The sequence below is a fragment of the Falco cherrug genome, chromosome 6 (genome assembly GCF_023634085.1).
Source record: "Falco cherrug isolate bFalChe1 chromosome 6, bFalChe1.pri, whole genome shotgun sequence".
In the NCBI taxonomy this organism is placed as follows: Eukaryota; Metazoa; Chordata; class Aves; order Falconiformes; family Falconidae; genus Falco; species Falco cherrug.
The window spans coordinates 49,487,339-49,505,394 of record NC_073702.1 but is presented as its reverse complement, the minus strand read 5'-3'; the positions used below and the strand labels follow the sequence as shown (position 1 = coordinate 49,505,394).

At 36.9% G+C, this 18,056-nt stretch overlaps 1 protein-coding gene across 4 annotated transcripts in view; it reads right to left on the bottom strand.

Moving 5' to 3' along the window:
• Positions 1-1,368: 1,368 nt before the first annotated feature.
• Positions 1,369-18,056, bottom strand: part of TMEM181 (transmembrane protein 181) — a 36,039-nt gene continuing 19,351 nt past the window's right edge. For 3 of the 4 annotated variants that reach the window (XM_055713927.1, XM_055713929.1, XM_055713930.1), the window contains exons 5-17: positions 17,806-17,924; positions 16,608-16,727; positions 14,666-14,746; positions 13,557-13,656; positions 12,626-12,756; positions 11,925-12,016; positions 10,789-10,846; positions 10,034-10,136; positions 9,883-9,934; positions 9,118-9,200; positions 7,917-8,006; positions 6,207-6,273; positions 1,369-5,259 (exon numbers count right to left, since the gene is read on the bottom strand). In XM_055713927.1, the coding sequence (XP_055569902.1) occupies positions 5,181-5,259; positions 6,207-6,273; positions 7,917-8,006; positions 9,118-9,200; positions 9,883-9,934; positions 10,034-10,136; positions 10,789-10,846; positions 11,925-12,016; positions 12,626-12,756; positions 13,557-13,656; positions 14,666-14,746; positions 16,608-16,727; positions 17,806-17,924 (1,175 nt within the window). In that variant the 3' untranslated portion in view covers positions 1,369-5,180. The other variant, XM_055713928.1, reaches the window with a different exon arrangement.

Genomic DNA, 18,056 nt, shown 5'->3' with positions numbered 1-18,056 from the left:
TACAGAAAGAGAGTTTTATAGATTATACATTTGAGCAATAACCAACACTTCCAATGTAACAGTTTTAGGATTACAGAAGGGGGTTTAGGGGTTGCGATTTTTTTGGATGTTGGTCCCCCCCCTCTGCTGAACTTAGGACTTTTCTGTGAAATGCTCAGCCATTGCATATTACAGTGTCTCAGTGTTGTACAGTTAAAGATTTTTAAGTTTTAGGTATCTTCAAGCATGTTAACCACCTTTTTCAAAGACTGCTGGCCAGCTCACCTCGGTGCCAAAGCAGAGCATTAGAGTGATGAGCTTTCAGAGTCCTTGCTCCAATTAACTGGCTGTCCAAAGAAACCTAGCACAGACTGTGGGCTGCGGTATTCAGGAAGGTAATTATGGTCTGTTTCCTGTCGTTAGCTTCACTGCCATGCCTCTTCATGGGACTGCCGCATAGAAATCGGGTGCATCAGCTCTGATCTGGAGGGGAGGAGGAAGAGGAAGGGGGAAGTGGGGGGGTGTCATTATTTACTGTAACTGCCACAAATTAGTATGGCCCGTCTTCTACCAGTAACTGTTTTAGCTAAAACCTAAAGAAAATCACTTCAGAATTAACTGCTGCTGGTAAACGAGCACTACCCTCTCTGATATTAAAGTGGGAGTAAGCTAGTTGTGTATCATTTGTGCAGAGATGTTTACAGATACTTTATACAGCACACGATGAGATTTCACTCTCTCCTTGAGTTTATGTAAGGAATGGCATCACCTCAAAGAGACATGCTGATGGCTTCTGCAGTCTAACAGCTGTGAGCAAGCGAACTCTTGGAATATACAGAGCTCTAAGGAGATGAATGACATCAGCATCTTCACAAGCTCTGAGCTTTTTTTATTACTGGCCCCTGGGCTGAAGGTGGGGCAGCCCTTCCTGGGTGTGCTGAGAGGATGGATCACTGCAGGGTAAGTAGGAGAATGTACAGCCCTGCTGGCAGAGGCATCTGACAGCAGCTAACCTGAAGCGTGCACATGTAGCAGAAAGGTAGGTGCTGCTAACACCCACCAGGGGAGGTTTTACTGCCAGCATGACACAGCAAAGCCGCTGTTAAGCTGTTTGAGAAAGACAGAGGAGCTGGCAAGTGTATTTCTTAGGAAAATTAGCAACCTGTCCTTCCACCTTCAAGCCCAGGCAAGGTAATAAAAAAAAAACAAAAACCCAAGCCAAAACATAATTGCTTAAGGATGGGGTCCAGGAGGCTGTCAGCACAGATTGACCAAGGAATTAACTAAGTTTAAATATGCATGAGAAAATACATGTAAACTGAAAATGTGTATATAATGAAAATGGTAGTTAGTCATTCACTAGAAGGAAAAAACCCCCAAGATACAATATAAAGATACAAAACTTTATTATGAACATATTTAACAATGATTATGCACATGAAGTCTTCCAAGAAACTCAATACCCAGTTTTCACTTGAAGTATTAGTTTTTCCTTCATATTCCATATTAGCATGAAGTTTTCAGACATAAATGGGTAAATTTGCTGTCATTAACAATGTATAGATACGTAGAATATTTAACATGTCCTCACACACACTGTCTCAAAGCAGCATTTAATTACAGCTTCTCATTAAACAGAGCATTTATCTTACACATTTTTATACCATTTTGGTACACAATTTTTTCCATGTTTTCATTTTACATATTTACAAACTTCTAAAAAAAGTGTTACAGTAATGCAAAGGTTATTACTGGCATAAGCAAAAGGAAACGGGGCAAAAATTAGGTGACTATGGATACAAAGTTGTCTTTTGGCTCAAAGAAAGACAACAGACCAAAGTCTTTCCTAGCTGGAACTGTCCTCCCATTTCCCCCAGTGTTAGTGCCAGGGGTCTGCCGCGCTAGCTCTTCCTTACTGGTGTTAAGCCTTATGCTTCCTTTTGTTTGCCAGTCCTAGGAAAGCTTCCAACCAAATCCAACACCAACTCTCTTTTCAAAGCAACTACTACAGAGAGTGGTTGCTGTGAATGGCTCATGCTGAATGATTATTGGTTTCATTGAAAGTCACTCTTGATCATTGTGTACATGGAAACCTTGCAGTTATTTAATAGATGGAGGGCATCTCCTTTAGAGCAGGAACATTGTATGCTGCTTTGGGAGCCTTTCGTATATTTCTTGTTATACAGTTCCACTAGTGATGGAAACAATTACTTTAGCAGTAAGGAAAGGAAAGTGAGGCTAGCTTCTTGCCAAGATATCTTCTGTTTCACCCTTAGGTTACAATACTTATAGGTGAATTCATGCCACCTACTCCCAAGCTGTTTACAATCCATATTGTGATATTGCTCAGATACTGTCTCTGCTTACCAGCTGTGGAATAAGAGTGAAATTGAGATTTCTTGCTAGCAAAACTGTTTCTGCTTCACTGCTTTTGCCTTTTTACTGTATATTGAATTTGATGTAATATTTCAACCAAGCTTACCGTTACACTCTAGCACTTCTGAAATACAAAGCTCTTATGCATGGCAAACATTTCCTAAAATATATTCTCTAAAAATTAACAAGGAAACTATTTTCTCACTATTTCCATAGTGAGACACTTAAAGTATACATTTCCCATTCTCAGCTTTCTTGTTTCCACTCTGAATGTAGTGATGTAGGTAAGTTAATGGAAACAAAATGGCAAGTGAAATGGGCTGAGAACAGTTTAGACAAAAAATCATTATCTCAAAGTTAGATTAAAAATATTTCCTTTAGTTAATAAAATCCCAAAGCATGATACTGTATTTCAGGGTTAACTGTAACAACCAGTTCAGGCTGTGATAAATATTAGTATACATCGCACATTGGTCAAATCAAAGATTTTCTCTCTTCAGAACAGAATTAAATGATATCAGAGCCAAAAGAGATCTGAATATATAAGGACCATGTAAATAACAATTTTTGAAGACCTAATTCCTGTACCCACTGTTGCTCCAATGGAAGTCAAAAGGATTGGGGTATGCAAAGGATGCCTAGTTGGCTCCCAAGTTTGATTCAGCAAATTCAAAAAGCCTCAAGAGAGTCACTTCAGAATAGTGAGAATGGGCTCTCCACTTGTAGGATACAAAGATCATCTCCCATATTTGTTAAAAAAAATATCTAAAATGAAGGTGCTGAAGGTACAGCTTACTGCAGTTCACTGGAAAGAAAAAAAACACTAACTTGAAATACTTCTTTCATGTTTTCCTATATGCTTTTCTAAACCGAAACCAATTAATCAAGAAATGAAGGGGAAAAACCTCCCCCTCCTCCCGCTCCAGCAGTTTCCTTGCTTTAGTCATACAAAAGTGCTTTGGCTTCTCACAAATAAATGATCCCTAGTACAGAAAGTTTTTAATTTCAAATACCCTCAAAAAATTTCACAGCTCTACATAATTTTAGAAAATTTTCTCTCTCACACACACACACGCAGCATCTTACCACACTTGGTCTTTAACAGAGCGCTGATTTAATCTAAACTATTCTATGATCACATTCAACCACATGAAGTAGTTCCTTTGGTCCTCTCTAAGAAAACTGCTAATCCTGTGAGGTCTCCCCTTCACGATCTTGAACAGCTACCAGGAGGTCACTGCAATGGGAATGGTCCAGAACAGTTATTGCATCAAAGCAGAACAAGTCTTACTTTCTCCCCAGCACAATTCAGCAAGTCTAGTAGGACTTCATAGCACTCTTCTGCTTAAACTGCTTCAGTGATGAGCACAATTCCCTGGTGTAAGCCAGCACCATTTTTTCTGCCTAATACGTTAACAGTGCTTTTAAGAGTCTTCTACAGCAGCAGGGCAGAGAAATTTTACAAGAGTAAATCACAGTTACAAATCCATTGAAAAAAAGATACTTTCAAACAGGTCAAGTACCTGAAAACAAAAGTAATTAGAAACAAACAGTATCCACTTAAATAAAGAACTGAATGATGGTGTAGGCGAAACCAACTTTGAAACAGAGAAGCAGCAGCATTGTACTAGGAATACTTAATTCCCGTATAACTTTGTTCCAGCACAGGCTGGAACACAGATAATCACAAAATGTGCTAGTAAGTTCTGATCAATGCAGGAGGTGACTGGTATGACAAAGAAGTTGAACTATGCATGGAACATCTCAAAAGCTCTCTCATGCATGTTCAACACATAAGCAACCACAAATTGTTCCTAGGGTGTAGATTAACTATCTATTAATTCAACTTAAGGAAAAATTCTGATGTAGAAAAGCCCCTAAAAATTAAATGTTTGAAAATTTGAAATTGTAATTCACTATGAAACTTTCATACTATATTATCTGTAAATGCAACAATATCATCCAGCATATAAAAAACCTGGAGAAGAGAGTACTGGCTTCCTTCTGAGATTTGTTGCTGTCTGAATATTACCATTTGAAAGGGCTGCTTAAAAAAACAAACCAAAAACTGAAATGAACACTTTTGTTGTGGCAGTAAAGCATGTTAAGAAACATATTATACAAATGATTTTGCACCACTGAGGCTATTTTGGCTCGCTAGAAATTGACTATTTGTATGTATCTCGCACCTATGAATCTGGTAACGTTCATTTAGAAAATGTTTTAAGACTATATCGCTTCTTCAAAGGAAGAATGGAAAGCTCATGTTTACTCACATTTAAAAAAAAAAACAAAAAACAAAACACTAAAACACTTCATTCCCTGCCTCCCCTGCCTCCAGCTCAACAGGCTAAGGTAGAAAAATGAAAAGGAAATGAGGCACTTCATACAGCAGTGGACAATATGCAAAGGAGCTAACACAAATAGAACAGATGAATGACAGTATGCTGTACAGAATCCTCAAAAAACCCCCAAAAACAAAACCAAAAAACCAAGCTGCAGCAAGGAAGCAATTTTAAAATCAGCATATAATGTGACACTTCTAAAATGGAAATAGACTTAAAGATTTTAGTCCACAAACATCCTGCTATCAGGCATTTTATAAGATGTGTAAAAATTCTGGTTTCTTAAGTTTTCACCACAACCTTTTCAAGCATCCTTTTTTTCAGTTTTAACTTTGTAAACAAAAACAGAAGCAGGATTTCCTTCCTGGGAGCCGGTGTTCAGATGACAGCAGACTGTAAGGAAGCCAAGGAAGTTGTCCATCTAAGAAAACTTAAATTGGTTTAATTCCAGCTGAACAAGTCTGTCTACGTCAAAATCACTCAATCACTGTCCGATTCCTCTTTATACTTGGCCCTAATAGCCTGACCGTTCTGAAGTGGCATTTCTTCATAGTCACTCCTGTAAAACAGATACTTGTTAAAACTTCTGAACATGGTGTTGAGAGAGGAAGTCAAAAACAAACAGAAAAGTTCTAAAGTACACTGAGGTATCAAATTGCTGTTTGGGTAAGAAGCTGGTTATCTGTTTTCCTTCCTTGTTGGAGTTATGAACAACATATATGACTTCTCTCCAGAGGATGATGCATAATAAAAGTTACTCCACTAACTACAAGCCCCTTTTCATGCAGATTTGTACAGAAGCAAGCCGGTACTACCACTATTCATCTAACTAAACAAAGGCAAGCTACCTCGGACAACACATATAGCTAGTCTAGCACAAACTTGTTCAGGCCACCACAATATTAATCCCATCCTCACTGTTCCAGCCACTTCAGTGTCTCTGGTAAGAGAGGAAAACGTCAAGGGCAGATAATGACTTTCTTTAGTGTCTCTAGCACAGAAAGACCTGATTGGGATGAGTTTTAAGTGCTACTGTAATTGTATTCCGTAAGCTCACACAAGTCCAGGAAGTTTTGCTAGATGTGATTATACTTATTTCAGTAGGTGATGGACATTTAAGAAGAGCCATTCTCCTTCCCTGAAGCACTTGTATATGAGCTGCCTCTTTGCAAACTCCACCTGGCTCCTGCAATCCTTCCCAGTTTAAAAGGAGGTCCTTTCCTTTCACCGCTCTTGCTGCCTTCATAAACTACCAGCATCCTAATACTTCCTTACCTGTTTGTATTACTGCCATGGCAATCCCTTTTAGAAACCAAAAAAAGAAAAAAAAAATAACATGCATTCTCATTGCATTTCTGTTTCAGAATACGGCTATGTTTCTGTTCTTTAGGCAGAATACTTTTGCTTACAACCTACAAATCCTTCCGTTATTTAATATAATGTTCTTTTCCATATCCAAAAATAACACAACAGAAGTAACTCTCGTAGGTATTTTAAAAATCTTACCCATAAATCACATCATCATCTGAATCATTCAGCATAGAAAAAGCAGGATTGTCTTTCAACTGTGATTCTGGAAAATACAAATAAGGGTTAATTTGGCACATTAAATATAGAAATATGGCTGTACTTCCAACTCAACACTGTAGCAGAAAACTCAGTAACTTCCAAGGCAGTCATGACTACAATTCAACAAAACTATATCCAAACAGGAATTATTTCCTTTAAACCCTTCAGCCACTACATCATGGTAGTCTTAAAAGTTAAGGAGATGATGTAACTATCTCATTTTTAGATAGATATTCTCCATGTTGCGTAAGTGGATATCCTCCCTCGTGCAGTTCCCTATGTCATATTATTTCAACCTGCACATAAGAGTAATTCAGTCAGTCTTCATTATTCTTAACCATTATTTAAAAGTTCATATGTATTAAAAAGCACTGACTTCTTTAACTTCTTGGTTATTTCCAAACTACAAATATAGTAGACCAAAGCTGTAATTCCTTGTATGCAAGTCAATGATTAGCCTGTTATTTTTCATCCTTGTAATAGATGAAGGATGGACTTGTACCTTTACGGCGAGACAAAACAAAACACATACTTCCCACTGGCTATTTATGATAATTCCCTCTACCTCAAGGCCTTCATTCCTTGCAAAATCTGTGCTGCTTAACTCCACTTCATAACCATATGCAAGTAAAATTCAATCCAGCCATTTGCCATAAACAGCACCTTCCTGGCAGCTTTTTACTTTCTGCCTTCTATAAACCAATATTTCTTGCAACCCATCAGCAAGTTTTTAACTTTATGCTCACCCAGCCATTCCTCTTGTTTTCCTTAATGGAAAAATAGCCATTTTCTGTAATGGTTCCATCCATCACCATTCTAAATTTAGAGGAAGGGCTAGCTCTGATATGTAATGCCTTCCCCCTGCATACCTCTCTGCATGCAAGATGTGATTAGACAGGGTGCTAGATAATCTTATCTAGGCTCTCTTTCCCACGAAAGATCGGACCAGATGATCTTTCCAGGTCCCTTCCAAACTGGGCTGTTCTATGGTTCCATATTTTAAACTCAAGGCTAAAACCAGAGAATGCACTCAGCAATAAAATACTTATTTTAAAGATCTTTATCTGCTAGAGAGGGATAATGCTTTATAATCATCATGTGAATCAAATTACATCCTCCACACAGAGTGCAAAACCAGAAGTCCCACCAATTCAATCCTTTATCTCCCTCTACACGGGCCTTGTGCAGCCCTTTCCCCATAGCAAGTTCCCCAGAATTCCTCCTATGTAAGAGATCAGCTTCACTCCTACTTTTCCAACAGCGTGTTACCTATTTCAGAGTCCAGTCTGCCAGCATGCCAATACATTAACCTTTGTTAGAACAAAGTACAAATGCAGTGTTGTTGCTCCTTAAGGACTTTATGTGAGTCCATGCAAAAATTAGTGCCTTATATGCAAACATCATATCGATTATAAGCTTCGTCTAAGTGCATAAGAATTCAAGTCTAGCTGATCAGCTGTATACATTTTATGTGTTCCTTCATATTTCCAATCCTCATTTGTTCAGGAGCAGTGCAGCTTCTGATTATGTTAACTCAAAGTAAATGGAAATAGTAAAAAGACAACCAAAATATAAAAATGTTACACAGTATAAGCTAATATGCCAGCTCTTGTCATTTAAGTATGCCACACAATAGCTTACACTTACCATAAAGTGCGTTCTTTGAGGGGGAGTACACGAAGGCTAATGTGTAGAGATAAAAGTTCAATAAACCATAAAATGATAAGAATTCTGCTGGTAGTAAGTGTCAAGGATTTTGCTCAATATAGTTCCACACATATTAACTTTGGAAACAAGACCCAAACCATACATAAGCTATCTCAATGAAAAAAATGTTTACCTTACTAAAGTTTGAGAATATGAATGGCTAAACAAAACTGCATGTTTTAAATTCAGTGACAATTAATGTACTCACGCTCTTTCATGGTAAAGCTCTCGCTGAAGACAAAGCTTTAACACAAGTAACATTTGCTGAGATAAGGTCTACTCTTGAGTGGTGGAGTGCATGGTAGATTGAATAGTTGTGCCTTCGAAAGAAAGCTGAGTAAGGGGAGTGTTCAGGTGGGGTTGGTTTGTTTTGTTTATTTTTTAAAGTTTTTCCTTGGCACAGTGATTGAGAAGGAGGGAGAAAGGACTGTCTGTAGACAGAACACGGAAGATGGCTTCTTGCCATCATTTTGGGAAAATACTGAAGGCTTTACTTACTGTTTTCTACTAGCTCCCAATACTTACCTAAGCATATCAGTAATGGGAGCAGTTGCAGTCACACAGGCATTTTCAGATAGTGGAATGAACTAGGATCTCATGGTTCAGGTCCAGAAATAGTTTGTAATCCTGCTGCCGATAGGCATCAGAAATAGTCTCTCTCAAGTCACTTAAATTCTCTGCTGTGACCTCTTCTACATGTAGACTTGGACCAACACACAGACACATTTTCAGTGGCTTCTAAACTATTAATTTCTCAAATATTTTGGTACACTCCGTGCCAAGTAACAGGTATACAGCAAACTGAATTCACACAGTGAATGCAGCCAAATTTGTCACAATAACTTGTTAAAATTACTTGAATGTATGCATATTTAGGCCCTTGTTCCTTTTGAAGTGTATCAAATGCAGTATCAAATGACTTCTATGATGTACACAAAGTCAACTGAAACTCTCACAGCTCATAATCTTTACAAAAAGCTGTTACAAAATGCTGACGTAAAGCCTTAATCAAAGTGGACTCAACTTCAAAAGCCCACCTAGAAGTCAAAGGTCTCAGTCCTTAGGTGCATCACTGTTAAGTACTTTTTGCATGAAAACAGATTAACATTCCTACTTGAGCAGTATCACAACACAAGGATATAATTCTGATAATGAGTCGACAGCTCAGCAACAAAGTTGTCCTGTAGAACCTGTGCTCCAAAGCGTAGATAGAGTATAACAATGCTGTGGAAAAAAAGTTAAAAGCATATATGTGTACAGTGTCTTTAAACAGCAAAATTGAAATGGTAGCTTGACAGAAGAGTATATGAGAAAATAATTATGTTAACAGGCTGACCATTTATTTTAAGATACATTTGCTTTCATAGTTCTAAATTAAGAATGATTAAAAGTAATTTTTAAAAGTCATTTGTGATTGAAAGTCAGCAGTCAACTGAGTAAGGCAGACCCCAGCCCCCCCACCCCGGTCTATTTGCCTCAGATTTCAACCAATATAGACAATACAAGAGTCAACAGTAATTTGAAATAACTGCTTGGAATGGGGGAGACAGACACTTAACAGTAATCTAAGAAACTAATTCTAAACTTCTGCTTTGACTAAGTGAAGCTTATAAAACTCCAAAAGAAGTGAACAGTGCACTGCAGACCCCTCAGCAGTACAGAAAACACCTCTGCTAAGTGAACCTCTAAATCTTGCAGTGTCTTGCTGTGGTAACAATATAAAGTTATCTCTAAAAGCCTCAGGAAGGGTTAAAAAAATTAAGAAATGCTTGCCATAACAATCATATCGGTTTTTCCTCAGTTTCATTGACAATTTTGTTAGCAACAAAATGTATTCAAAGCCCTGGAAAAAAAAAAAAGGTTATTAACGTTACAGGACTGAGAAATGCACTTTGAAAAGCCTTACCTAATGACAAGTACAACAAAGGTTAATGCAGTCAAGAATTTTAACCTGAGATCTGAAAGAGATTCAGAAAAGTTGTTGTTATTAGCAAACTCACACCTGCATCCTGGAGAAGCAAGCCTGTTTGGGGAAGAATCAAAAGAATATTGCTTACCCACATAAGGCATGTTGCGAAGTTCTGAGCATGCCCTCACTATCAGGAACAAAAGGTAGAGAATATATGCAGCTGCCACCACAAGGAAGAAGATTTTCATTCCCTGTAAGAAGAGTTTAGGTTTTATTTTTTTACAAGACTTGGTGTATTCCTTCTTCCCTCAATAGAAATCACCGTTTCCCAAAGCACAACACAAAATGGTCCATTTATCCAGGGAAAGTATGTTCATGAAAGGAAGTACAAAAGAAGGATGGCTGTACATCAAGGTAGGTTCTGGGGGAATGTAAAGAAAGGTTTGATAGAAGTCATCATTTTGTTCACTGAGGTCACAGTGAGCTGAATCTCAATGGTTTTCTAAAAACACAGCTCCTGAGAACAATACAAGGACCCGTATAAATCAGATCTTCCTTTACAACAAGAAAGTCCGAAATTTACTAGGACACAGAAACTTGGCAGGAGTAAAGATGTACAAAACTGACTTAGTAAGAAGCTTAAAATTTTTTCTTTCAATCCCAACAGCCATGAGTATATAATTAAACTTGTGGTGTTGAGTGTCCTGATTTACAAGACAATTTACTCTTCTCATTGGGATGGAGCTCAGTATGGCCTATGCACGTTCTAAAGCAAAATTAAAAGTACTCTAGTCAGAATAGGACCCTCTGACCAGCATTTCCTATTGTCTAAATTGTGTTACAGATTTTAATAGAACAAACTCCACCTGACCACTTAATAGCAAGAAAACATTTCTGACTTACCTGGAAATTACCCGTGTCAACCCTGTATTGATATGTAGGATCATGTACTTCATTAACACTGGAAAAGATTCAAAATGAAAAAGTGGTACTTAAACCATTACAAAAGACAAGGTCAAAAAGAACGTACCGACCAAGAAACCCACTAACAAAGAAAAGGTTTAAAGTTACTATACAGAGTTTATAACTAAAGGTTTTTGGCTGTATAAATTGGTGCAATGTCATTGATTCCAATGGAGTCATGACAGTTTACAGTACATAACATCCTCCTCCTTCCCAAACCCAGTTCTGGAGGAATATGGAGGATTTCAGGTGCGAGCATGTCTTAATCTCCCCACTTATATTTTAGAAAACGTATAATCTTGTAAATTCCTACAAGCCTTCAGGATTTAGTGTTTATATCTTATCCTTGGTGATAAGAATTGTACTTAAGAAATAGCTGTGGTATAAGCCCTTCCCTCATAGCAATTCTGCTGATAGGTCATTAGCCCAAGCGTTTCCAACAGCACTGCTTTCAACAATGTAAAACGGCATGGAGAAGTTTACAAGATATTTTCCTCCTGAGGAATAAAATAAGAGGCAGACACTTGAGGCTGAAACAGTTTAGAAACTACAAATGTACCAAAACTGAGAAAGTTTTCTGGGTAGGGAATAGTGACACCTTTATGTTAACATAACAAACTGGAAAAGAGAAACACTAAACCAAGCAAAATAATTGTGTTTTGAAGAGACAGAGCATAACTTGACTAAGCAGTGTCAATACCAATTGTGCAGGTTTAATAGCTGAGAAAGTTTGGTCAAACTGTGTAATAGCTAACTACAGAGAAACTGTTGCTTTGAATACTAAAAGCTAACTGGGACATAGTGCTAGAGGGAGTACTGCAGGGAGCCGTAACACTGACAAACTAGTGATTTCTAGATCTCTGTCTGATTTATAAAATTATGTACTACTAGATCATCCATGAGAAATTCTGTTTTCAAATCAGTCACAATTTGCAACACAGAAAGACATAAGAATTTGAACTCCCTTCCTGTATCACAATCAGATCATTAAGAAACATACCACTAATTATAAAAAATCTTCTCATTCTTCAATACTCTCAGCTCATTACTTTTGCACTAAATTTTAAATTACTTACGTTTGCCATATTCCTAATGTAACAGAGGCCAGCCACAATAGTCCAACAATAAAGAATTTGGGCAGATAGAAAGTTAAGCACTTCCTTTCCCCCTGTTGAGACACAACACATTTGAGATTTCATTCATTCTTGACAGAATAAAATAGCTATCATCTTTGTTTTGTCCAACATGAACTAGATTAAGAGACTTTTGTATTTTTAACTTGCATGGGTGATTACAGAAGACATAAAACTGTATCATCATTTGTGTTAATAAGATGCAGTACATTTGGTGCATCCTATTTATAAGGTCCCACATATTTCATTAATACTGCATATCTAGGAATATGCTCCAGAATTCATATTTATCTTATGCAGTATTTTAAAGGGGTTTAAAAACCAATCAACCACCATATACCACAACAAAACCTTTCAAGCAAGAACAAGACATAACGGCATCGTAATTCTGAAGACTGTCTTGCATTAGTGTAGAGTGGACTGTCCCATCGATCTCGTTTAGGCATGGTAGCGTCAAGACAATCTACTTCACTGCAACTCATTTTAACTCCAAAGCTTCATGTGTCAAATTGTACTTTAAGAATAACATAGATGTCTCTTGTTTTAAAAATCCAATTTTATTTTTGCCACCTTTTGAGAGAACTGAAAAAAAAAAAAAAAAGTACTGACTTCTCAGTAAGTAGGAGATAATGTTGCACCCTTACCTGTACTCTTATACCATGGTAGACGCAAAGCCAGAACAGCAACAACGCACACAGGAACAGTGACTGGAATAGATCATCCAGCATTCCAGGAAACCAGCTGTTCACCAGAAAGGAAAGGGGGAAAAATGGATCTGTAACAAAATAAGAAAAAAAAAGTTAAACAGAGGGGAAAAAGCACAGCCTTTTCTTTTATGAAAAGCAAAGCAGAATGGACCTTCAGAGGAACAAAACGCCCTTTTTTTTCAAATTACACCAGAAAATGAAATTGAAGTTTACTGCATCTTAATTTACAAAGATTGGTGCCGTTACAAAGAAAGGTGCCTCCAGCAGCAATCCTCTGTGCTGCAGAAATAATCTCAAATGGTTGCCAACACTTCTAGAAGAATTCAGGTTTTGTTAGACTCTTTACTAAACCACTACTCTTGGTGATGACCTAAAAAATTATCATAGAATGACCGAAAAGCAATTATTCTTTATTGGTACTGCTAGAGTGTGCTAGAATTTGATGTGGTTTACTGGACTAAAAGTACCCTCCATTTTTAACTGACGTGCAAGTATCTGAAAAATGAAGAAGTAAGACTTAGCAGACACAGAAACTGCATTTATAGGTCAGTATATGGAAGGTTCACTATGGTTGCAGTCACCTTTTCCAACCAGGGCTTTAAACAAATAGCGTTGATGTTCATGTGGCTGAAGAGAATGAAATCCACCTACTAATTATGCCCTTGAATTTAATACACTTAAAAAGGGTTGTGGTTTGTGTGGTTTGTTTTTTTTTTTTTAATTAGTTTCCTGAAGCCTTATAAACAGCTGCTTGTAAGTTCAAGGCCAAATTCCACTTTGCCTCCTCTCTTGCGTGCATTTTTTTTCTTTTCTTTTTTCTTTTCTTTTTTAAAAAGGAGCTTTTCTAAAAATTCCAGTATATAAGTACCATTGTAAAGTAGCAGGAGGGGAAGGAGGATGGACATCCATTTCTGTTCAATACCCCAGTCTCTCATAGAGAATTTCCGCAGGGAATGTGCAAACAGACACTATAAAACAACAAAAAAAAATTTTAAGGAACAAATACAGCCTTAATGGTTTTACCGGATTAAAGAGGTAACACAGCCCATTGCAAAGGCTACTTCATGAGTTCATTGCCACTGAGAACATTGTAAAACAGGAGCCACATCTCCTAGCTTCTACTTCTACTTCAAGTTTGTGGGCTTACCCCAATGCAAATTACTTAATCTCTGAAGCAAACTGAGAAGGAAACCAGCTAGTACTGTGCAAATCAACAATGTATGAAAAAATGTTGCCTGATTACTGGTCATACACTACCAACAACTTCCACTTAAACTCACTTCTTAACAAAAAAAAAAAGATTCCATACCACATTCACAGTTACCTGCTGACATCATCTATGTGAGAAGAATGTTATGCAGGTGTACAGGGCATTAGTGTCCTTACTCTGAAAATTCTGCGTTTTAGATTTTATGTTGTGGGTTTTTTCCCCAAACACTTCTTTTCCAGGGGCCAAACCAGATTGGAGGAGAGAGATAATCTAAATCATAGTGTAATTTAGATTGCAAGGTACCTCTGGAGGTCATCTGGCCCATCCTCACACTCAAAGCAGTGATGACTTTAAAGTTAGATCAAGGTCATATTCAACTGAGTTTTGCTCATTTTCAGGAGTGGAGAGCCAACGCTCTGGGCATCCTATTCCAATGTCTGAGCCTACCCACATGGCAAAAACATATTTTTTCTAGCATGTATTCACAACTCCCTTTGTTTAAACAAAATTCTTTATGTTCAATTCAAAAAGCAGAGTTTAGAAAAACAAGTTCTCCCATTTAACCCGTTTTCATAATGTTGCTTCAATACCACTTGTAAAAACATAAAAGTAGCAACTACAAAAGTATTTCAGAAACATATTTTTACACCCATGCAGTGATATCTCATCTCTGCTGCCTGGGGTTAAGTTACTAAATATGGCACTACAGAGCAGGGTTATCAGCTGCCTACATAATATACTCCAGAAAAACTGAAACGAAATCTTACCGTGACCATAAAAGTAAGAACGACAAAGACAAATCGGAACCATATTTCCACTTGTGAAAAAGTTGGATTGTAGGTCTTCCACTACAAGGAAACAGAAAAAAATAGCCCAGTGAACAATGCTTTGACAGGGTACATACAACATGAATAATCAGCACTTTCTGCAGACACTGAGAAGTTCTCAGGCTTTTCAAAATGTAAAGGTATAACCAAATTCCACCATGTCACCATGGAAAGGCAAAGATAAATGTATACCCATAGGATTATCTGATGAAAAGATAACCAAAGCAGCCTAATATCCTTGCTTCTGCTTTACCCTGCCACTTTGTAACACGTTAAGGGTGCTGTCATATGTTACAGCTCTTCTCAGGACAAAAAAATACTTCCTTAATTGATTTCAATTGCACTTTCATTCAAAGTTTGAATGCCAATAATTGGCTAAATCCAGTATGTTCTTTATTATCAAAGTCAAATGCATAAATTGATTATGAACAGGTTAATAAAGTACAGGCATCCTCCTGTAATGGATTTGTTTTCTTAAAGTTTATTCTCTTGTTTCAGAAGTGGAAAGAAGAAAATCAAGTAAGGAAGAATACTTGAGCTAATCAGAAATAAAGAACATTTTTCATAGGTTAAGGAGGAAAATTTTCTTGTCCTCCTCTAATTATTAGAAGGGTAAAAATATTAATTATAACATATCAGCTTGCATAAACTCTGCTCTGTTGACAATTTATCTCATACCTGGCATGCTTCTCTTTTGAAGCCACTTTTGAAATGTAAAATCCTGGTACAACATATGCTCTGCCTATCTGAACAAGAAGCTGTACCTTTCAATGTATTAAATCTGTCAACCTCTGTCTTGTCTTTTTAAACTGTCAATGTAGAACAAAAATTATATGTAGGGAAACCTATTATAAAAAAGGCAACCTATGATTTCAACTGAGATCACCATAAACCATTGTAATAATGAAATAAATTGACAGTTTTGGTTGCTGCAGGGAAACAGGGGTTTAGTTTTGGGTATTTTGGCTTTGCACGCAGGTCTGCCTTAAAGGCAGCCTGCAAAGCAAGATAATAAATCTTACAACTATAAATGCTCCAACCTTTTGTCCTGTTTGAAATCTGGAAGTTAATTAAGTACATAAAAAACACTTTAGCTTTACAGTAAGATTTTTGCTTGCTACCTGCTCTGACATATCGACTGTTGCATATAGGTAGAATATACCATAGTAACCTATATTATAAATTTAGGTTAGTTTCATTTTCTCCCAGTGCACATGTTTCTAAATTTCTTTCTGGAGCCACTCAGCACACACTGATGATGTAACTTTTATAAGCAATCTTTAGCACTATGAACTGAACTTCTTATTTCACTATGGATTATTTTAGTGAACTATTTTATTAGCCTGCTTATTTTAGCTGAATAAACAGTTTTCCCTATAAGCACAATTAAAAAAAAATAAAAATAATAAAAAAGTAGTCTTCATTTTTCTTTGAGTGTCTTAAATCTTTCTAGCCCTTGCTTTTATAAAGTCTGGAAAAATCTTGCAAATTCAGATACACCTCCTGGAAAGGCTGAAAAAGATACTGTTTTAGAGAGGCAACATCTCTGTAAGAAAGTGCAGAAAACTGGATGTTCTAGTTTAGCTTGCATACTGTTAAAAATATCTTCCAGATATCACATTAAATTTATCTGTTCCAGAAAACAGCAGTAGCAGTTCTGAAAGAAAAATCTTTCCTTCCAGAGTTAAAAAAATTTGTCTAGAACTTTATTAACAGCAAATGCTATAATAGTTCTGACAGTAGTGACAGAAAAAAATTATTATGATGCATCTTTATGTTTATCTTCAAAAATGAGACAACTTTTTAATTACAGTTAAAGCAGACTTCTACAGCATTAGTAATTAAAGAGATTTCTTTTGCTAGTATAAAACTTTGTACTTACTGTGAAAGTAATATTCTGGATGGTGTATGTCAACTTATTTAGATCTTCAAAGCTAACAAATACGTTATACTGAGTGTAGTTCAGGTAGCCAAGGTGAGCAACAATGATTTCACTGCATTTCTGTGAACATATATAGTGAAGAAAAATATGTAAAAGCCTTCATTCCAGAATATGCACTGTTAGTTTAGGTTGGAGAATTTGTTTCTAAATGGTCAGATATTGATGGTATTTGTTATATGCCTTACCAATCTTTATCAGTCAGAATAAGACTCAAGTAAGACCTGCACATAAATTTCTCGACAGATATCAGACAAAGTAGAAGAAACTGCTGAAGTCAGTCAGCAGGTTGAACTGATGAAGAAGGCTAGCTTTCCACTTTAGCTGGTGAAAGCAACTGCTTGCAGCACCAGGAAGGATCTACATAACTCCTGTCAGTCAAGCTCTAGGTTATCAGATTGTGAGACGGGGCTATTTTGTATGAACTCATTTCTAAAACTTCACAGAAAGAAAGAAAAAACCCAAGCATATTGCCCTCTTGGCTGTGTGTAATTAAATCTAATGGAACACAATTAATTTCTGCAGATTTCATATATATGTGTGTATATATATATAAAAAAAGAAAATATTTTATTTACCCTACATGCTTATCACAAAAAACCTTCAGCTATGCCCTTCCTAAAGGACATGCATCTGGAGAAGCTGTTTTGGATGTCTCTAAACCTAAAAACATGAGTAAAAATTATACTAGAAACTAAAAACCTTAAACATTTCTTCACAGTTGGCAAGACATTTGGCTTTTTCAGAACACAGATGCCAGCTGATTTCAATAGACCCTCCGCTAGGTGTTGGAGGAGAATTTTTGTCTCCTCTGGAGCCCTATACCCAATCTTCTACTACAATACCCCTTTCTTCAGTACTGCTAAATCTGTTTAGGTGACTAAGCAGGACACACTGCTTTGCTGAGGGGTCTTTGAGGGATAATAGACAAAAGTCATAGAAGTAAACAGAAAGAGACAAACAGGTAGGTATCTTGGTCAGCATTGCTAGCTAGGTTGCAATTCTAGTTAAAACTATACTCGAGTCTTTCCTGAGACATACTTAACAGATACATTCTTCTCATTTGCAATGTAATGTAACATGCACACAAACAGATTGAAAGAAAATGTACTTCAGCAGTTTTATTTAAGCAGGCACATACTTGTGCACAACTGAGTAATCTTGTCCGATTGTGAACCTGATTATTAACATATGGTGTGCTTCCGTCCTTCACCACTCCAAGTACTTTGACTGTCATAGTAACATTTTTTTTGAGGGATCCTGTAATTAAAAGAGAAAACATTTAAGCTATTGCTACATGCAGAAATACAGTTCCAAATATAGTTTAAAACACTACGATATCCAAAGATTACTCAAAGTTATTCAGTTATACTTTACCGGAGTAGAGGTCCA